At 36.6% G+C, this 23,086-nt stretch overlaps 1 protein-coding gene across 1 annotated transcript; it reads right to left on the bottom strand.

Annotated features, from left to right (window-relative positions):
• Positions 1–233: 233 nt before the first annotated feature.
• On the bottom strand, positions 234–18,375 carry LOC107078821 (T-cell-specific surface glycoprotein CD28-like). Its single transcript, XM_015359341.2, has 4 exons — positions 18,291–18,375; positions 7,409–7,753; positions 4,085–4,212; positions 234–2,845 (listed from the first exon to the last, which is right to left on the bottom strand). The coding sequence occupies exons 1-4, from the start codon at positions 18,367–18,369 to the stop codon at positions 2,735–2,737; spliced, it is 663 nt and encodes a 220-aa protein (XP_015214827.2). The 5' UTR covers positions 18,370–18,375; the 3' UTR covers positions 234–2,734.
• Positions 18,376–23,086: the final 4,711 nt, after the last annotated feature.

Raw genomic sequence — 23,086 nt, 5'->3', positions numbered from 1 at the left:
CACCACTTTACTAAGCATCAAAGGTAAAAGGATATCTCTATTATAACCATTTTTCAGCACAGAGTAGACTAGGGGGATTAAAATGAGTTTTTAAAAACACCCAGAAACAGTGCTGTGACAGAAGTTTGGAATCTTCTGATCAGAATTAGGTTACATACAAAATAATAAAAAAAAACATTGATGCGGGTTATACTGTAAATACAGCACAAAGTAAAAACAATATTGCCAAAAAATGTGATTTACTCATTTGTTTTTTTATTTCAAAAGTACAAAATGGACTGATGTCCCATTGTAAAATGATGACATGTGGTGCAACAAGCATTTAAATAACATAACATTTCAAATTCATAAACATGTATTTACAACTGTAACTATATCAAGACAAACTATTTAATCAAGGAACAACTAAATCACCAGTTAAGTATTGTATAAAATGGAAGAGGCTCCTGCACTTAGACAATGAAAAAGCTACATTACTTAAACAAGTGGGCATCTTGCATTGCTCAAACATTCATACCACATTATCAGTGCTTCATTCATGTATATATCTTTGGTTAAACTGTAGGAAACGAGTATTAAAAACATTTATGCACTGGATCCTCTGCTAAATGCCTTTAATGTCATACTGTAATGTTTAAGTGTAAAAAAACATTATTGATAAAGGTTATGCTCGTTTTCTGGCTTTTTAATTTTGCAATGGTTCATCTTCAGGTACTGGATTTCTTGCACCAGAACTTTTGACTAGTTCATTAGTTTCATGGTTCATTTAATTGAATAGACTTTTTCCCAGATCTCAAGCAAGTAATTGTCTGGACGCAGAGAAAATGGACTGGAGGATCACAAGTAGGGAACTCCAGCCTAAGCTGAGATAAAAAAGAAAGGTTATGTATTGCAACAGTTTCCTACCAGAACACTGTCCCAAGCCATTAAGAGACTACAATTTTCTGGACATCAGTTTCCATGATGCTGATGGTCTTCCTCTAGGATTGTGGTTGGGCCCTTCTTTGACTTGGGATCTTAAAATATAGTGTGTTTATAAATAGCTATGTTATTTCTCAGCATGTTTATTCACTACATATAGTATAGCATTTTAAAGACAGTTATGTACACAAAACTCTGTAGCTGTAAACCATGAGGACAAGAGTCAAGGCATCTCGGAAGACTCAAACTTAAACTGCATCAATTTATGGATTAGACACTTTCTATATTGAATATAAAGACAGTTCAGAAGGCACATAGACAAACTACAAAAATCCCATTGCCGAAAGAGTGTTGATTTGCCCACACACAGACATAAACCTCGAGGTTACTGCATTGATAGCGGAGCTATAAATGGTGAGCAGGAATCAGTGTGATGAATGCTGAGAAATAGCTATCTTTAAACCTTTATTTAAGATAAGAACACTTTATTGGCCATATACAATTTCTTGTATTAGGATTCTTGTATCTTGTATTTCTTGTCTTTTTGGGTACCCACACAGACAAGGAGTGAAGCTGGGGATCGGAGCACAGGGTCAGCCATTTATATGGCACCCCTGGAGCAGCTGGGGTTAAGGGCCTTGCTCAGGGGCTCAACGGAGTAGGATTTCTCTGCCGGCTGTGGAATACGAACCGTCAACCTTCCAGCCACAGGCGCAGATCCTTAGCCACAGAGCCACCACATCTTCCCTGCACCCAGTGATTGGTGGACATTTTTGTCTTGTCCTTCTTTTAACACTAATTACATAGAATAAGAAAAACATAATGCTTACACAGATAATTAAGGGACAAACAGTTAACAGTTCCCAAGTACTCCAGTACACATCTCTGCCAGTGGTTCTTCTAGGATTACAGCTCCAACTCTCACTGTTGCAAAAAAGTCTTGACAGTCATATCAAGCCTAAGATCATTTTTCTTTCAAATCTGTTATTTACCCTCATCTTTACGCATTCTGAAAATAATGCACCCCAGAACCACTCGACTGATTGTTTTCCACCATACACTTTACTTCTTCCCTTATTGTTTTTTTTCCCCTAGATTCTCACAAACAATAAATGCAACAAGCTCTGTGCAGAAGGCAAACAGACAACTGCTCCAGGCTGAACACCAAACCCATCACTTTGAGGCCACACAAGGGGTAAGTGCAGGAAGAGTTAGGAATGGTAATGGATAAAATATTTATTTACATTAGGGCTAAGGACGTACAGTATAGATCAGGAAGTGAGCCAAGTGCTGGACTCTGTTTTATAGCGATCTCTCAAATAAATTCATCTTTGAATTTTGAGTTCTTCCCATTACAGTCAAGTGTACAACAGCTCAGTATGTGTCCCTTTTTTGTTGCCTTTCCTATGATCCGGTTAAATTAATACAAAAACGTAACAGCAAAGCAGTTAGTGAAGAGACAATAACATGAGTGAAATCCCTGTATTTCATTGCAGAAGGCTTGGAAGTCAGATCAGTTACAACAGCTCCAGGTCAAGTCTTGGCTATTTAGGATAACTGGTGAGCGCTGGGTAGTTCCAAAAGATGACAGAATGCTTTGATGACTTCAATCAGATCATTTCAAACATTGCAGTAATTTGCTGTGGCTCGGAATTCATGCTACATTATGTTGGCAATCTGATTAAGTGAGGTGTTTACGCTAAGTAAGCAAAATACTTAAAACAGTGTTAGAGTTTCGAAATGCACTTATACGTTTCTGTCTCTTTTATTCTGGAGAAGTTCCCATTGCTCCGTTAAGTTATGATGGTTGGGTTCAGTATCTGCCATTTCTGGTTGGGTGGAGAACACCTTGATGTTTCTTTAACCCCCTGGGTTTCATATTCATGTAATCATTCTGGTTGTGTTTTTTATTTTTTTGTTTGATCTGAAAGAACCAAAAACATACAGTACATGTTAACACAGCATTTTATTTTCAGTGGCTTAATTGATTAAAAGTCCTTAACCAGTTCATATAATACAATACAGTACTTTTATGTCATATAAGCTTTACCTATCCTGCCGATTATACTGCAGTTCACAAGTTGCAAGCTTGGACTAGCTTCCAGGAAGAAGGCACTTGTTCACAAAGTAACATAACTCCTTTGAACAAATTCATTTTTACCAGGCTTTTGCCACATGAAATTCTAAATTCATATAGGCATATATTTTTGGTTGTTACTGTACTAGAACAATGGGTCTCCAATGATAGTCCTAAGAGTCCATGTGTCTGCAGTTTTTCTCTTTATAGCACCGACAAAAGTTGTTAAATTGCTCCAGCTCGGCTATCAGTGAGTTGATACAGAATTGAGCTGGAATGAAATCCTGCACATACAACTGGACCTTCATGACCAGGATTGAAGACCACTGTTTTATACAAAAGCACAATGAGAAAGATTTTGGAATTTTTATATCCAATACTCCGGAAAGAGAAATGAAAACCAGATCAGACCAGAAAGAAACCAGAAACAGTGAGTTCTTTTATCAACATTCATATATCAGGAGCCCGCTGCTGTCATACTTACTGTACGAAAACATACTGTATGTGCTGGGTGTTCAAATCTAGAGTTTATGTACTGTTGGTTAGTATTTCTTAGTGTAAAAGAGTGTGCACTTAACTGTGTTTTTTGGGCTGCATATGTGAAATACTTATATTTCACTAAGTGAAATTGATTTTGGTGAGCCTCAGAGAATCATCTTTCGCCACACAACCTCTACTGCCACACAAGATGCTAGCATCTTTTCCAACGCATGTTTACAGTATGTGTTAATTAACTGATGAGGACACAGGGCATAACCTATGAATAAGTTTAACATTGCCTTGTGTAGTTAAATCAGTCTTGTGTAGTTCAACTAAAAGTAGGTTTTTAGAGTGTCCACAACTGGATTTTGTACATTGAGCACATTTTATAATTAAACAGGAGCTGAACTGTTAACTACTTGCTTTTTTGCCATTTCCTAGGAGAACCATCCTGGTCAATTTTAACCCTGACTGTTGAAATTTACCCATGTATTTCCCAGCAGTACTACCAAATGAGGAGACAGACAAATTTTAGTCATCAGTGTCGCTAACATCTTTTTTGTCAGATGTGAGACTTAGCAGTTTAAAGAAGCAGGGATTACTCACGTAACAGATGGCCATTATCACTGTGATAACCAGGCTGTACAGCAGAATCACACAGCCTGCTATCATCAACACCAGTGTCAAAGGGAAGTTTGAACCACATGGTGTTATGGGTTCTTTGCATTCGTTTTCTGAGAAGAAATAAAATACAGACATGTTTAAAATTGAAGCAACAGCTGTAACCTTTTATTCAGCTCAGGTGCTCTTGAGTCAACTCTTGTTTCATGCTCTTAAGGGCAGGTGACATTCAGGAATAGTTAACTACCAGTAAAGTAGTAGCAGTAGTAACTATTATTACTATCAAATTAGTTGTAGACTTACTTAAATTAACTTTACATAGTTAAGAATAAAATAACGATAATTTATTACTCAATATAGAAGCTTTTATTTATTTTATTGAACAGCTAGCTTGCGCTAATCATTTATTTACATGTGCTCACCTAACTAACTTTTTATATCTGTCCCATTGTAATAGTGTCATAAAGCAATCTGGAATACTGCACTATACTAACATTAGTACAATACGGCAATGTGTTTGAGTTACATTGCTGTATGTCATTACAGATTAATGATAATTAAGAACTATGAAGCAACTAGTAAACACTCTTTTATACCTATAAGGCAGACTGCAGACTAGTTTAGAAAGTCCTCCCTGTGAAAGTAAAGGCTTTTCAACACAAGCGTTCTTAAGGCCATATTGAGAAAGCCACTCTGTGTAACGCACTGCTTTGAGACAGTAAAATATATTTCCTAATCAGAAAGAAACATTTACGTATCTTATGGGGGACTTTTAATTTGTATTGTGACAATTTACTGCATTGTTCCCATATTGATATTTCATTTTATTTGATTTGGTATTCAGGTCTTAAACAAGGCAGAAGGAAGAGATGAGCAGATGTTTTCATCCTGCAGAGGCTCTTGGAGGACACAGAAGGAAAAAGAAAGTAGGTCATGTCAAAATTGAGATATTATCTCATGATTTCAACATTTTGGGTTGGCACCTTCAGTTTTGTTTTTTTTTTTAATTCCAAAAGCTATCATAGAGTGCATTTACCTTTTATTAACATATCAGTTTGAATTATATTATTTCCATGTTACCTTTCAGATTCATGTATCTAAATAATGTTGCACTTAAATTTAATCCAAGCAGATGGTCCGCATCTGGTAACAAAAAACAATATTTGAGAGTATATTTCCAGTACTCCAAATTATGGTAATATATTTTACTTTTGGTTTAGAACAAATAATGAGTATTTAACCAGAAATGTTTTGAATTTTAATTGATTTAGCAAGGATTGTCATTCAATCCATCTGAAAATGTAACATTAAAAATATGACATCAATATTTTGGGACCAATTAAACCAATATAGTGTATGTTGTGGTACTGTAATTATGTTGCATAGTGACAGTCATTGGAGTTCATACTGTCATTTATTGTGGTATTACCATAGTTTAGAGGTTTTACCATTACAGGTTCTGCTATTGATGGGGGTGAAAACCATAGTTTTATGTAGTTTATGACACTTTGTGATATATTACCATAATAATTAATTTCGAGGTTTTTTACCTGAGGGTTGAGCACATATTAATGGCCATTGACTTCCTGTTTCTGTAGTGACTACAGCTGAAATCATGGCTTTTTTACAAGAAGCTTGGAAAAGCAGCATTTGTCTATTAGTGATGTTTTATTCTTAAAAAAGTAAAGTACCATTCAGTAATCAGGAAATTCACACATTGTTATCAGTATCTTTAGTTTATCTGCAAGGAAGAGATGTTAATCTGCTCAGAGGAACTACGATACAGTGTCAGCCAGAGGAGAGAGAGGGCAGAACATGTTCTCCTACAGTCCTGAACACTATTAATTGATTCCATATTATAACTTATAGCAACAAAGACACTCTGGTCCAACAGGGTGAAACATATTCAATCTGAATATCATTCATAAGTCTCAATATAGATGTGTAATTAACTCAGTCCTTTTTTATGTCTCTTTAAATATTCTAAATTCTCAATAATTCTATTTCAAATTCCTTTTTAAAGATCTGTACTCGGAAAAGTTACGTATACAGTAAATAAGCAGAAAACTCCTGATGGCTAATAATCTGTGTAAGATATTTCAAACCCATAAACACATAAATCATTTTATTTAATTAAACCGAACTGGACATCACTAAAGTGCTTTAAATAATATCTTCTGTAAATGCCATTTCTTTGAGAGTCAGTATCAGGCCAGACAAATGTCTTAATTTGTTCGGTATAGACTTGGTGATCTGATCTTGCTCTTTTATTTGAATTTAAGTTTTGAATCACAAACATCTGCTAAAATATTACTATACAAATATTGCATCTATCAGGTCACTCTTTTCTCTTTTCTCTTTCTATTACTAAGAAAATAGTGTATGTTTTTATTTAGTCTAAATGGTTGTAATGATCTACTGTATATGCAGCTGTAGATGCATTTGCATTCTGTACCATACTACATTTGTATGGTACAGAATGTGATTGCTATACACTGGCTCTTATTAAAGTAGAAAACATAAAACATATTATTCCTGTCCTGGATACCCTGCACTGGCTTCCAGGAAAATGTGGAATTGATTATAAAATGACAGTATTTGAAAACAAAGCACTTAATGATTTGGCAGGTAGTTATCTTGCAGAAATGTGGCCCCCCTCAAAGTCAATTAGCTGTAAGTTCTGTGGTGTTTCTGTGTCTGTTCTCCACAGCTCTGGAAATCACCACTGCTCTATATTAAACTTTGTCTTCTGTATCCCTTTTTTAATTCAAGCTTAAAACTAATTTCTATAAATGTTAGCTTTGGATTTTGTCTTTAACTTTATCCACTCATTTTTTTGCAGCTTTGATTCTGTTTTTGAGCAGTATTTTAACTTGAAAGCCTGTTTTATTGTCTTTTCTGTTACCATTTTCCAGTTTGATTTCCCAGTCGAGCTCTTTGTGACTTGTGCAACAAAAGTCACCCTACAAACAAATATAAAAATAATAAAAATGATGTACAACTTCTCATGCCCACTTAAGTCTTAATCACAACTTCACCGCAATTTAACCCGTTTTCTGGCCTCCAGGCCTTTAATTTCTCTTATCATTTAAAGGGACTAAGAAAATTAACTGGATTTCACAGAGAGGAAGGTGGGAATCTTCCTTTCTTAGTCCTGGTGTATGCAGTCCTGCTTCTGGAAGGTCAATGTGCCAATGTGCCTTAAGATGTTTTATACAACCAGGGAGTGAAGCTGAGAACCATTGTCCACTGCACCTGGCTAAAGACAAATCAAAAAGAAGCAATTTGGAAAGAAAATGCAAGACTAACCATCGACAATGAGGACTGTGGTGGATCCATTGATTTTCCTGTAAGGTGGTGGGTAGAGCACTTCTATGTCACAGCTGTAGATGCCTGTGTCATGTGTTTGCAGCTGTGAGAGTGTAAAATAGGCTTGACTGAGGCCGAAGTTCACAGGGCAGGCTTCAGGACTGCTGCTGTCGTGAAGGGTATCATTTTGTTTCTTGGTCCCAAAGCATCTCTCCTTCCTTCCGTTCTGGAACAGGACAAACTTAATTTCGTCACCGGTCAGGTTACCAGTCTCAGGCTTGCATTCCACTGTCACGTTGCCGTGGACTGCTGCTCTTAAAACCCTGGGCGGCGAAACATTTCTATCTGTAAAATAAACCAAGGACAAAGCTGAAGAGGAGATGTGAACCAGGCAATATTAAAACAGAACTAAATATTAATGTCACTTTGACACACCTGGTAGGCTCATAGACTCTCCATTTTAAAATAAAACACCAAGCACAAAAGAGAGCTGGCTTGACCACAAAGATACATGGTAATTTGGTTTCATACATCATGTAGCTTAAATCTAGAGTGCAGATCCTTCTGTTGTAAATGTAGGACATTTTCCTATGCTCAGGAATGTATCTGATAGCTCTTTCTGAAAGGATTCTGCATCAAAAGTTTTTTTTGTTTAAGGTGGTAACCAAAATAGGTTTAACAGGTTTTAAAAAGGATTAACAGGGCATTATACAAATATACATTATACAAATTTAGGATCTCCTTGGTTTAAATTCTACTTTTCTAACTATAAATCCTAACGTTTGTTTGCTTTTTCATAAGTAATATAAAATACTATCTCAGCAACCAGATCTCTTTTTGCTGATCATGTTTTCACATTACAAAAATGACATTGCTATCCTGGAAAGAGTTCAGAAGAAGAGCAAGAGTTTAAATCCCTGGTCTATAAGGCTTGTCCTATATACAGAGTCCTATATACAGGGGGGAAGGAACTCATCTTCTCTTGGCGGAGAACAGAGAAAATAATGAGGGGATAGTATCATAATATAACTGATAAAGAAGTCTAGCTTAAATATTTGTTTTAGTATTACTGATTACTGAATTTGTGAACAACATCATGTAAAATGTGTCATTACCTTTGGCTTTATGTTCCCAACCTTGTACTGTCCAGCCTTGTGGAACATACATTATAGTATTCAACAGATACAGCTGCCACCATATTGTGTTACCATGACAAAATCCTGAAATTTATTATAAAGTTCATTTCATGGGCTAACTTGGAACCATCAGTGAAAAAAAAACCTTTGGATAAAAATGAAAATTTTTGAGGATTTGCATCCATGAAGGATAATGCCAATGCTTTTCTTACCCAACGTTTTGTGGGATCAGCCACTTGGTTAGTACTGCTTCTCAAGGATCTTTCTAGAAACAGCTACAGTAGTTGAAATATTTCTGGACTGGCTGAATTGGCTTTATCGACCAAGTAAGTAGCGCCAAATGGTCTCCCCTTGTTTCTCTGTAACATTTGTATCTTCTAAAACTAGAAACAGATGTCCCTGGTTGATTTTATAGACAAAATGTACAATTCGAGGATTGTATAGACAATCCATGTTTTACTTTTCAGCATTGTGAAACACTGAGAAATAATCACTGTTCGTTCCCATAACAAACAGAAAGATACCATCATGGTTACAGTACAAACACAACTATTCACCTAGCACAGTCAGTCCCATAGATATGTCAACTGGGATAGCTCTGGAAAATAAATTCTACACGTATGTGGTACGCTCCAGTTCAAAAACACCCTTTTTTTCCCCTCAGTTGTTTTTTTTTACATTTGCAGTAATGATGTGGTCTAAATCAACTGTGCTGTCTGCTTCTTACATTCTCGATATGTTCCACTTTACAGCTTCCAATTCAACTTCTCGTCATTCGCTGAGTGCTGCACGGCAGATTTTGTGTTCCCGTTTAAACATAGCATTTGAATGAACCACCTGAAAGAAGTGCTACAGTGCACACAAGTGACTCTTGCATTTCATATTGAAACTTTTGACACCTCATATTTCATTTCAGCGATGTCAAGTTATTATTGAATGACAATAAAGTTACAAGCAATGCCACTGATACACTAATATGTGTAGTTAGTTCACCTAATGAATAACAATTTTTAATCTAACACGATTTCAGATGAAGGGCATCAAGAGCTTTGTCTTTCCATCCCCCAGTGTGTAGAACTTTTCCAGTTCTGTCTCATGATACATTTTCCACAATAATTGTTGCAAGATTGTTTTGTTGCTCTGATAAATAGTGATTGAAGCAATGGGGTTAGTTTTTCACTCTTCTCCCTTTGTGCCATCTTCTGCTGGAAGTGCATGTTTCAGCTTTTGCCATTCCTTTCCGAAAATCAGGGAATAAGCAAATGATATAAGCATTTTGCAGCACCAAGAAATCCTAAAATGTTAAAACCGAATACAAGACAAATAGGATATTTGTCAGATTTTTACATTTCCCTGTGCTCTTTGTGATTTGAATTGCTTGATGATATCAATGTTAAGTTAACTAGATAGTTATTTGTGTATCAGTATGACCACACTTTTCTGTTGCTGTTCATTGGGCATTCCAATATAACTGCTGTTGACTGGACAACTAAGATCAGTAATATTTCAATTGTAAAGGATGAGAAAGGACATTATAGATGTACGATATACTGTATGTCTCAGCAGAGAATGCATCTCTCCCTGTGATAAACCACACAGACATTTGATAACCTAACAAGAGACTGATGCCGCTTTTTAATGCTCATTAACATAAGAGCCTCAAGCTGGTTATCTCTCAATACATAGAATAATCTGATATGAACCAGTTTCAAAACAGAAAAGCTGTATTCACAAAAAGATAACTTAAAATGTGTTTTAGTGCACAGGACAATGGGCTCTGGATTAATGTACAGTTATAGTAACAAGTGTGCCATGCAGTTTTATTACCAACTTCAGACCTTCTGTCTTCTTCTTCTACAATAAAGGCATGCAGCATGTGCAAATAAACACTTGATGAACATCTGTTTCTCTGATTTCGGGTCTCTTCACTTGTATTCATCCTGCATGGCAGAAGCACACAGAACAGCTATAAGGACTGTGGCGATACATGGGCTCCTTGAACTTTTAATTAGCTAGAACTGGGATGTATGCACACTTCTCATTGGTTTGGTTATCAGCCAATCAGCTGCAAATGGGGAAGCCAGTGTCCTTTAAAAAGCTACTGGTGTAGCATAAAGACAAGGATTTTAATATAAATTGTTCTGTGTGAATGTCTTGAGATTTAGTACAGTATATGATCCAGTCTTTCTCTGACCCATATGGAGTGCCACATGAGCCTGGATGGAAATGTCAGCAATCCAGATACTGTTATTAAGCTGTGGCAGCCCGTGCACCTAGTTGGTGGTATCACCAGGTGGTATCAGTGAGAGCAAGTCATGAACATATTTGAATACTAGCAGCACAGACCTGATCTGTTCAGACAAGGGGATGAGGTAGTCAGCAAATCAGGAAAGCACATATTGCATCTTTGTGTGTCTCTTAATCTGTCCCAACCAGATGCACTTTTTTTCCCTAAGATTTGTTGGTTTTCCGGGCGTAAAACATTCCCAAGAATCGAAATTCTGGATGGATAGAAAAACCACTGAAACTTCACTCGTAAAGAATACCTCCACTGTTCCGCAAGTATCAGTAAAGGATGAGAAGATGGAGTCACAATTTAAACATCCATTTGCCTTGTTTTAGAAATACAAATAAAATGTTCAAGAGGAAAAAGAAAGTGAGCCTTTTATTCGAAAGCTCCTGTATAGCAGCTGTTGATGATTTTAATACATCTAGAAAGCCTAGATTCTGGCTCTCATTGATTGGAGTTGCACAATCATCTTTTTTTGGAACTAGATCTCCAACTGTTGTGGTAAAACCCAGAAACAGCGCTGTGGTTCTGTTTTGTCCCTAGGATCAAAACCACACGCAACAAATGCAAAAAATGCCTTAAAATGCACCTAGGATGTGGTTTCATGAGGAATTGTATTCACACTTCTGGTGAATTTTTTATCAGTACAAAAGGACTTTTCATGCATTCACATCTCTCCTTAACATAAATGATAAGTGCATTTACAGGACTGTTACACTTGCATGTTGCTAGCAACTTTTATGTTGCAGTTAGGTACATAGCATCATATCATGAGTAGTGATATAGTGACAGTGGTTTCAAGGCATGAAGAGATCAAAGAGCACATATTTCACACCACAATGGGACACCTGTCTATCACAAGGTCAACAATGCTGGTTTCTGTTCATACAACAGGGTGATTGAAGGACCTCACTCAGAGGTACAACAGTAGTGTCCACAACAGGGACTTGAACCCTCAATCCACTAGTTATGAGTCCAGAAACATCCTCAGCACACTGCCCCTTTTGTCATGAAAGTGCCGTACAAAAAAGAAAACAAAGAAAAACCAGGAGCCAGGCCAGCACGAACTGGTCCTAACTGCTAATGACAGCCTTAGTATCCCAAGTCAGTTCAGCACCGTAACAGTTTTCTACCGAAATGGAGGGAAAGGGCATTTCAGGCGTTTTTTTTTAATACACCCCACAACGTAAATTTCAGCCTTTCAAGTGGCAGTCCTTATTTCTGTTTTCAAAATAGATGTGTATGATTTGCATTTTCATTCGTCTCTGAGCTGTCTTTCTTGGAAATAAGATAGAGATCTTTTGGATCAGACTCTTTTTTTTTCTCTTGTAGATCACCTCAATTTGTTTTGCAGCTCTGTCTTTGGAAACTGTTCTTCCTGTATACTAAGAATAGTTCTTTTCAAATCCACTTTGCTAATACTGGTACAAGATCTGTGTTATTACGACACTTTCTCTCACCAAAGGGTGTGGCGATTCTTTTTTGTAACCTCCTTCACATCCAGATTTTGTGTCTTTTCTCAGTCCTGTTCTTCCAAAGATTTTTTTTTATTTTAGACTGATTCCTGTTTTCTTTATAGGGCCAGCTTTCTGTAATACTGAAAGAAAATTAGAACTATTAGCTTTTTATCCTTGTGCAGTTTATTTTTCAGTCTTTCTTGCATTTAAACATAAGCAAACCATTACCCTGTAACTTTTCATTGTGCTGTTGAGAGTTTACAAACCTAAGTTGAAGTCTCAGGAGCTGATTCTGATATTTTTTCTCCCACCATCGTCTTGTTATCCATATTTCCATACCATAATTAGCCTCAGCTGCCTCATCTGTGCATCATTTGAAATCCAAAATTCTGTCCACCATAAACTTCCTTTGTCCTTACTTCCCTGGTTTATATATACCTCCATGTCCAAAAAGTACACATCTGTCCAATACATCAGTGCCTTTCTGGTTCAGGTGCAGCATGTCTTACTGTCTATACTGTTCCTTCATATTTCCAAATGGAAGTATTAGTGCCCCATTATCTTAAAACCCTCTACACAATGCCAGCTAAATCTTCATATTTGGTCCACTAGCTACTGTTCTTTGCAATCAGTGGGTGCCTGGGTACCCCAGTGTTTACAGATTCTCCTATAGATCCTACAGTATGTAAGTGTACAGATTTCATCTTTTGTAAGGACATGAACCAAAGTGGACACCGCAATGTGTCATATGTCGCTTTTAAGCCGTGTGTATGCGCTGGGCTGTGACCACAAACACCACCCACCCACGAAGATCTCTGTCCCCCTCTGGTCTGAAGACTTCCGTCTCTCTTTCTGTGGTTTACATTCAATCTGTGTACACATCGGGACTTGTAAATATACAGTGCCTTGCGAAAGTATTCGGCCCCCTTGAACTTTTCAACCTTTTGCCACATTTCAGGCTTCAAACATAAAGATATAAATTTTTTATTTTATGTGAAGAATCACCAACAAGTGGGACACAATTGTGAAGTGGAACGAAATCTATTGGATTTTTTAAACTTTTTTAACTAATAAAAAAATGAAAAGTGGGACATCTCATGGCACATCTCTTCGACCTCACTATTTCTTAGCTCTTAGGCAAACTATTAATGGCCCCCCTATTCTTATTCTTATTCTTATTCTTATTGGTAATCCTCCAACGCACAAAACACATCCTTATTAGTGTTTAAATTACAATGTGAAACAATTACAATTTTACCACCAATTTGTACTTCCTGATCACCACAAAATATGGATCTTTTGTGAAGAGCCCCGGTAACTTGTTTTTAATTTAGCTGAAAGTTTTGTGTTGTCTTTAATGGCAGTTATGACTGCAATAAGCTGCACTGAAACTGATTTTATGGTGAGCAAAACATGTTGACTGGTTATAAAGAGGGAATTTTTTTTTTTTAATGGGTGCTCTTGTTTCTGTGTTCTTTTGTTTCGCCTGGTGCTTTGTACTGTTTAACTCAAATGGCGACATATTCCAGCAACGCAAAAAGAAATGATGTATCTTAAGAAACAACTTTGGAAAAATCTACCTTTTTAACTGGGTAATTATAGTGCCTTCACCAGTTTCTACATGGTGTTCAAACAGAGTGGTAATAATGACAATCGGTAACTCAGCAGTAGCTTTTATCATAAACAGGAATGGACAACTGAAGCAGTATAATGGGATCTGTACATCTCTTGAAAAACGACAGGACACAAGGGGTTAGGAGATTTCACAAATGTTGTCCACAATTGCCTTATCAAGTGAAAAAGATTATTAATATAAAGATTTCTCCCTTGGTGTGGAGAACATGAGTATCATTGAGAGATATAAGCAGCTATTCCACGATAACTTACAGTATATGCTATGAGAAAGGTGTTCAGTAAGCAGAGTATGACATTGTACAACAGTGTTGAAATAAATAGTACAGCAGACAAATGAATTTCAAGAAAATGAAGTGGACATCATTTAGCAGCAGTGTATAACTTAAAATGTTCACATTAACCAAATGATAATATCAAACATTTTAAAATGTAAACATCACAGTGGGTAATTCAAGTGCCTTTGCTAGTTTTTAAATAGGGTTGGGACAGCGTGATAATATTAATAACTAAGACAGGGGGACTTGGAGAGTTTCATGCTAACAGAGTGTTTATAGCAATACTGGATGTTATTCTGGAATCTCCTGACAAAAAATATGAATCCTTAACCACACACTGGCTTTCAGAGCTGGGACAAAAAGTATATCCCAGAAGTACATGCCAGAAGCCAGTCTCTGAAACAAATTCCAGCAATCAAGCCTGAAGTTCTCAAACATGAGCTTTTTCTGACTAAAAGTTGTCACATTGTAGTGGTAGTCATGTATACAGTATCAGTATGTTCATGCTATTTGTTTTGGATGCTACTTTGGCTGAATCCAATTATTAATATCTTCTGTAACTTTGGTTGGTTAGTTATTATATGACAAGTCAGTGCTCTGACATTAGCTTTATTGTAATCTGGTACAGCCAGCTTTTTATAATAATAATGAATCAACTGCTTTATAAGTTTGAGGTCTAGGCTCACCTAAGAGAGATCACCAGAAGAAATGACTGAGTAAACACTATGGAGGGCTCAGCAGAATCTTTGAGTCTTAAGGAATGTGGTCCAGTTTGGTTTTCCTTTCTGATTAATCTTTTGTGTGAATGTTATGGCTGACTTGGACTTCTATTTTATATCCACTGAGACTGATTGTTTTAAGGGGGATTTTTTTTGTCCTGAAAAAAAAGCTGCTGGAAGAAGGAAGTGGTGATAAGTTAAAAGATCAATTGTTTTTCGTGACTGAAGAATTGGACAGAAAACAATACCTGTGGAATTCTAAACCCCACCTGGACGACTTATCTGTACTTTATGAAAAGTAATACTTCAGTCACAAACAAAAGGGGAACTGAGACTACCAACTGAGTGAAATTTGGATTGTATAAGTGTTTGTATTTATATTATCTACGGAAAATATGTATTTTTGAAAATGGGGAATCTCTGCTCACTGAACACTTCTATTTACTCCATACAGTATTTAGCTATAATACGTTTTCAGGACAATTGAAGTATTTTTCTGTTCCTTCTCACTGTTCCTTATTTCAACATTGAGTCCATCATTGGAACCTGATCATTGCAACATAATAAAAAAATCAGAAGCTCTCATTATGACACCACATTACGCTATAGGAACATTACACTGAGGCTTCAAGCCGCTCAGAAGACAAGGTTCCTACTCCCAGAAATGGCTTGCTTTCCAATATATGTTGAAACATATATCCCAGTTCCTTAGATAAATATTAAGCTAAATTACATGACTACTTTGGCTTGTGTCTTTTTGGCCTTCGAAACAAGATCATATTGAGTCCAGTGCATTTGTGCATTGTGGCGATGTCTGAGAATCTGAACGAGTATTCAAGCATGTATAAACCTGACAGTGTATTGTTCACAATAGGCATGATGCCCACTTGGTGGAAGGGCTGCAGCAACCAAGAACCTAATCCAGATTCCAGAATGCAAGGAGTAACCTCAAGCTGCATGGGACTCATTCATCACAGAGCAGGATGCAGACTGCAGTGGAGCACCAGGTAGAGACACCAATTAACCTAACTACTACGTCATGGGAATGTGGAAGGAATTTGGAGGCCCAGGAGCGAACATTCAGACTCCACACATAAGACTGCCCAGCATATGCACTGTGAGCTGTAAGACGCGATCAATAAGCAGAGTATGACACCATACAACTGGTGAAAGAATAGCCCCAACTACAGAATAAAGTTCCTGAAATGGAAGTGAAGATCTGATGCCGAATAACAGCAGTTTAGAATTGCTATGGTAATATAAACCAGTAGTGTTCTGCTTATAGAACGAAACAAACTATATATAGAGTCGAAACAGACTGCAGTAAGCTGTGAATCTACATGACCTACAGTCTTATGCAGTCCACGTATTCAAGAATACTAGAGAACAGACAGTTCTATTTTAGTGCACCTGTAGTTGGTTTGTTTGTTTTGTACATAGAGTACTAAGAGTGACAGATATGGAGGCTCTTGTTGCATGTAAATGAATTGCAAAGGTACAAGGAGATTTTACAGGAGAATCTAAAACCCACAGGAAGTGGGTATGAATGCAGCTTATAGCTGAATGTTCCAGTAGCTCTTTTCTCTCAACCTGAATGGAGAAAATGCATAAAGACCTTTCAAGTCCTTGTATTCTTCTCTGACAGTAACAGATGTCAGTTTCAGTCTGACTATACAACTGGAAAAACATGATTACCTTGGCCTTGTTGTTTTTCATGTACAATCTGAATTTGTAAACAAACACCTAGTTTAACTTTCAGGAGCACATAAGAATGTTCCAAAATAATTTCAAAACCTCCAAATGTCTTTTCACAAACAGGCTTAAAGGCTTTGAGTAGGGGGAGAACAGGAGTCATAACTTCTACTTTTCAAAAACAAGCTAAAAACTCAATTAGTGCACCTTAAATGTTGTGGGGTAACAACAAGAATTCATAGCTCATGTGTAAGATTTTTTAACATAAATCTGAACTAAGGTGCTCCTGTTAATCAGGAGAAATTGTTATTGGGAAACATCTTTCCTAGGTCCAAGCAAAGTGGTTCAGTATGGTAAGAGCCATACATACTGTTGTCAGAATTAAGTAAAGTGTGGGTGTTTAGTCACACAAAAAGTATGTGGTGTCAGTATGGACAGTGTATTGTGACAGCAAACTGGCTTCATTCAGCTATCAAAATATTTGTCATAGAGCTTCACAATTGAGAAAACTGAAGTAAGTTATTATCCTTCAGTTCTATTATCCTAGAAATTACTTTCCTTTCAGAAAAACAATTGTATTAATGTCGTATTAACAAAAACCTTATCCTAGTTATCCTACTATTATTTTTACAAAATACAGATTGCGTTTTATTACGTATTGCTTATTCCCCATTTTAAAATGGTAAAACTCATACAAAAAGCCACAATCCAATGTCACCTTGACAGTAAAAGGAAATAATCTACTCATATATGATGAGAACTGTAAGACTTATTTCTTATCTTAGCTTGATAAGCACAAATAATTCTATCATTCACTTGATTCCTTTCAGCCATTTTAGCTTCAGGCTATAAATCAGAATTTGTCTGATTTTTTTAAAAAAATGGGAATTCAGCGCAGGTTGTATGCATTGATATCCTTATTAAAACTATCCTTTTGAAGTGAGTCTGAATAACTTCATTTTTGAACATGCAATTCTTTTTTTGTGTGTTAATGTTCCAAATTCCGATGAAGGAGACTATGTTAAAAAAAAGCAAAATAAAATAAAGGTTTCCTCTGGACACAAAAAGAGCAGAGCGTTACATAGTTTTGAAAGGTAATCACAGAAGCACCTTAAGGATTATTAAAGGAGGCACTAATTGTGTAAGCAATGCTCAAAAGAGCTAATTTCCTAGCATGCTGTTAACTAATTCTGCTGCACATTGTCTTCAGATTTATCACCTCGTTGAAAAGCTTCCAGGCATTCAACTATAAACTATTATCCAACTTTGTTCAACCTAAAAACATTTTTGATTTAGCATAGAAGATACTTTACATATCTACATATTTTAAAGAGACACATATTCAGAAATATTGCTTTACAACCGCATTGACTTTATGCCCTCAATAAACATAAATTCTTATAAAAATTTCTTTTTTCATAAATATTATAATACAGTTGTAGTCTACATTTTTATGCATACATATAGACAGAGCAGGGCACATTCTGAATTGGTCTTAAAACGAAACAAAAAACGTAACATTTAGAACCCACGCCGTACAGTGTTTCTCCCATAAAGAAACAATCATATCTTGTAGTTAGTTTTGTACAAAGACCCCCGACATGCACAGCATTTTAATTTGTTCCATTTGCTGAAGTATAGAAAAACAATATAATTTAAAGAAGAGAGAAGCATTTACCTTTTGAAACGACAAGTCCTATTAAAACACAAATGAAGACAACTGTCAGCCAGCTCACTCTTACAGTAAGGTGATTCATTTCTGCTCTGCAGTGCTGAACTGAAACTAAATCTCACTAATTTACACTTAAAGGCTTGTAGGGGGAGGAAACTGGGAGATCTGAAGGTACTGCTTTTGCTTAGTAGAAGCTCACAGCAGTAGTGAGCACAGATGCTACTGCTAGCTACTGTAGGGTTCTGTTGTTCTCATTCTTAATGAATCTGCACTGACTGAAATTGCAGAACCAAGTTGTACCAAGTGAACAATGCTTCACCAACTGCTAGGGTTAGGATAGATATTTATATTTCCATATAAATCTCTGTTACCTTACCCAGGCTGTGGATTTTAAACTTTGACTGAAGGTATACATTCTATAATCAAGCAATGTGCTCTATCACACATCTGTAAATTTCCATGAGCTCCCTTTTCTCAAACACTAACCATTTGGCAGCAGAGTAAACCTGGTATTTTTTTATTTATTTTGTCAGCCAGTTGTGTCAAAGGAGGAGAAAGACAAGCAAGGGAACAGCTGAACATTCTCCGTTTTCTAGATGGGCTCTTTGTGGCGTACCTGACTATACTTTGAAAATCAAAAACAGATACAACAGCAGTGGTCTGTTGTGTAAATATTTTCCTGTTATTTTTTGTCCAACTTCAAGGAAATGTGTCTTTCAGCTAATAATACAACTTCATTGCATAAATCACATTATAAATGCTCAATATAGCCAAAGTTTAACCGTGTAATTCTGAGTAGTGCTTCCAGACCATAATCCACAAAACAGCATGAACCTAATGGGAAAAAGTTATGTTTAAGGTGCAGCGTGGGTAGACGTAGTAAATTAGGATTACTACGAACTCGAGCGATGAGCAAGCAACATACATCAAAGGTATTTCGGTGTTATTCCGCTTACAAATCGATCTGATTGTCAATTAAATTATTATATTTAATAATTCAATATTTATAATTAGGAGTATCTTTTTAAGGATTTAATAAAAGAACAATAAATTGCCCTAGACCTACAAAGGTACAGACATCAAGCTGCCCTTTTCAGTGTATTTATTTCTCATTAAAAACCACCATCTTTAAATATTTCAAGCCAGAACATTTTAATGTTCATCAACCTTGTATACTCCAATACAAATCATTAAAGATCCATTTCAAGGACACTACATTTCCAGCAGATCAACAGAATTAACGAAAAAGAGCACTGCGTCAGCAGAAAGCGTACAATGAGACACACAGAGAAATGAAACTGTTTTTTTTTGTACTGTATGTTATAGATCTTGTAAAGATGCAAATTGGAAAAAAATAAGAAATACGGTTTTAAAGTACAAAAACGGCTTTTACTAAAAGACAAGTTGTCTGAGCTTTGCTCGATGAAGAAATTAGTAATCTGAAGGATTTTTGTATTTATTCAAGCAGACTCAAAGTGGTTCTCTACATGACCGGGAATTTATGTTCACAAGCCAATGGAAAAACCCCTGTATGTGTTTTCATCATAAAAGCTAAATAAGAGGTGTTCAGTGTAATGCAGAAAACAAATGAGAAAAAGTGTGAGAGTCCAATCTATACTGAACGGCCTCCATATACAGTATGTTAACATATCAGCAAACACCATTGTACTGTGTATTGTAACAAAGTATTATTTGTATTGTGAATATGTCAGATTAAATTTAAAAAATAATGTATTTATTTTCACATTTGCATGAAGTGTTTAAGCCAGTGCAGGTGTTGCTACAGTACTAGCAACATACTAGTACCGCAGTACATACTAAAAGTGTAGTAACATCCACAGTACTGTATATGCAGGTGCTTATTATTTTCTGCACACATATGTAGGCACTGATGCACCTTTACTTAGAGAGAAAATGACTGCAGTACTGTATTTAGAAATGAGAGCTTTTAAATTTGGCATAGTTCACAGGCCACATAATGTTGCACATACTGTAAATGCTGAGCAATAATTTATTTGAATATTTGCTTTGATCTTCTTCAGTGTGTAGTGACTGGACATACTGTACAGAGCTGGTGATAAAAGTTTATACTGTATGTTACAAGGCAAAGAGATGGCTAATTGGATCTGTAGATGACAAAGGAGGAATTGTCAGGACATGCTGGAAGTTGGTCAGAGATGTCAGTCCTGTTTCTTGTAGGTGCTATAGATGCAGATTTTCCACAAGAGTACAAGAGAGGAGAACACACTGACACAGTAAATAGAAGAATGAAGTAAATTCCTTGATGGAGTTTCATGCACAGAAGAGTGTTTTAATCGACATTTCTGGGACCTGTCTGCATCTGTCTTTCTACCATTCAGATTTTTTTTTCTTCCAGCGGAAAGCTTTACCAAAAAAAGCAAAGTCTGCCACAAATTGTATGCAAAACAATTAACCATTGTGACATTCATACTGTATCTAATGCTTTGTGAGATCGCACCTTTGTGCTAATTTGAAACAGCTCATTGAAACTACTAGAACGGCTGATTAAATAAGGGTATAATGAATCTGATTAAATTAAAATAGTTTTACATGTCAAAACATTTAAAAAAGTTTATTAACTGTAAATTGTCACAGGCAAACCAATCTTTCTGGGCTGAATCATTTAATGTAATAGCATACACCTCCTGGAAGTTTAACCTGACAGATTTAAAATTTGTGCACTTTAGTGAAATCAATTGAAATATCATTTTTAAAAGCCTATGAAAAACAACGTTACACTGATCTGGCTCTTGGGATTTTTTAGTTTTAAGCTTAGTCCTGGTAATGCATCAGTGATAGTTATTCTAAAATTACTACTGATCCTTATATAACTTGATTTTGTCATGTAAAAAAAATGAAAACATTCTTTTAGGACTCTTTCAGTAATAATAATTATTAATTACTCATTATTACTTATTCTGGTATAATCCCACAAATGAATACAACCTCTCAGTTCCTTTACTGTTATAGCACAGAAATGTGGTATGAGTTCTTCTCTGCTGCAGTATTTGTTTCTGTCTCTCTCTACAATTTTAAACCATGTTTACAACAAAAGTCCTTGAGGCTTAACGACGGCCAAGTTCAACTGCCCTCAACTGTCCTGGGCTGTAATCATTTCCTCAGTTAAAGTGCAAAAAGTATATAAATACTGTACATTTGCCCTTTTTCTCTCCTTTGTGTTAATCTTTTCCATCCCTCTTGTGCAGCTGCCCCTTGGCCAATCTTCACTTTGCATGGGGGCTGTCAAACAGCCAGGCAGGTTAAGCCAAATTGACTATACAATACTCCCAAAAACCTTTTTTCAGTACTCTTAGTTTCTTATATGTGGTTATTCCTGATAGATATCTTTTTTTTTCAGTTCCACCTGTAGTTCAATCCATTCTTTTTGCTAATCTCTGATTATGGATCCCTCTAAAATGGAGCCCTCGCATTTTCTTGATCTCCTTTTAACCAATTCAGGTCAACTTTGAACTTGTTTGCTTTAACGACTGGTTTGGTTTCTGTGCCGCTAAGATCCTGATTATCAAGCATAATCATTTCGTTCATCTTCCTTCGACTCTACATGCACCCATTAACAGCATTTTCTCAGCTTTCAATGTCTTTCTTTGACCTTTTTCGAAAGGGTCTTTTTAGTGTTTCATTAGAAAAGGAAAACAGCACTGCTCTGATGCGTGTAGCTTCAGTCTGTAATCCCTTTCCAGATTCACTGTGTCTGGGAGCCAAGGGAACTGGTGCTTTGCTGCGGTTTATCCTCTCTTGAAATGCAAAATGATGTGTACGTTCAGTGCAGCAAAACTGCTGAAGTGCCATGTGCTGTCTTTCCTTCACATGTCTCCAAACTCAGTACCTGACCTGCCTAAACCCCACCGCCACCCCTCTCCCTGTATCTAAAAGCATTTGCTGCTTTCAGTCAATCGTGCACAGAGTTCTTTGCAGGAAATGAGTCATTTTAGAGAGAAAAACAAACCCGCAGCCGTGTGGTTTCTGTAATAACAGTTTCTCGCGTTTATGTATTACAAAAGTGCATGTGCACTGTCTGACAGAAGAGATACACCACAAGGTAGCCCCCAGTCTCTCTCTGAAAGGGAAGTCTAGGGCGACCCTCAGACATGATACCACTTTTTTTTTAGCAAGGATCTCCCTTGGTCTATGACATCAATTGAAGGAAACCCTTCGCAAAAAGTGAATTAGTACTGGGGACCGCTTGTGTTTTCCAATCACTGCGGTTTTGCTTATTTACAAAGAGACACGCCAAGAACCTGCTTTCTCCAACATCTAGGAGAACCATGTGTCGGAGCAATTTCTTGTCGGTTAAAAAGAAAACAACCCCCACCCCCCCCCAACACACACACAACACACACCCCACCCCAACAGAAACGGACGGCTGAGGCTGAATTTTGCTCTTGTCTTTCGTGTTTTGCTATGCAAAGAAGGTCAGAGTGTGGACAGCAGCGGATTCTAATGTGATCTGTGAGAAAATGAGCCATGTGGTTGGCAGCTCACTAAGAAATGCAGAGATGTGTGTCTTTCTGGGTATCAGTTTTGCAGTTTTAGTCATCTCTTCTCTAAAACTGTGGGCGTATCCAACAGAACACAGAGCAATGCGGATTCATAGAGAATTAGGTAGAGACTGTAATTAATAGCTTGTATGTGAATATATATACAACTAAATGATAAATAGGACAACTTTGATTGCTATTTTGCTTACATTACCTGCTTTTTAATGTCCTTTTTCACATTCAGAACCATGGCCAATTCGCCAAGCTTGTTTATTGTCGCAT

The sequence above is a fragment of the Lepisosteus oculatus genome, chromosome 12 (genome assembly GCF_040954835.1).
Source record: "Lepisosteus oculatus isolate fLepOcu1 chromosome 12, fLepOcu1.hap2, whole genome shotgun sequence".
Lineage (NCBI taxonomy): Eukaryota > Metazoa > Chordata > Actinopteri > Semionotiformes > Lepisosteidae > Lepisosteus > Lepisosteus oculatus.
The sequence above is the reverse complement of the archived record's forward strand: the minus strand, read 5'-3'. Positions and strand labels throughout refer to the sequence as shown.

Bases quoted from the DNA above. Each gene is read 5' to 3' on its own strand.
- LOC107078821 (XM_015359341.2), bottom strand. From the start codon at position 18,369: ATGAATCACCTTACTGTAAGAGTGAGCTGGCTGACAGTTGTCTTCATT. The intron at 4,213-7,408 runs GTTAGTCTTGCA...ATTTCTTCTCAG, and splicing joins CACAGTCCTCATTGTCGATG to AAAACGAATGCAAAGAACCC. The intron at 2,846-4,084 runs GTGAGTAATCCC...TGGTTCTTTCAG, and splicing joins TGATAATGGCCATCTGTTAC to ATCAAACAAAAAAATAAAAA.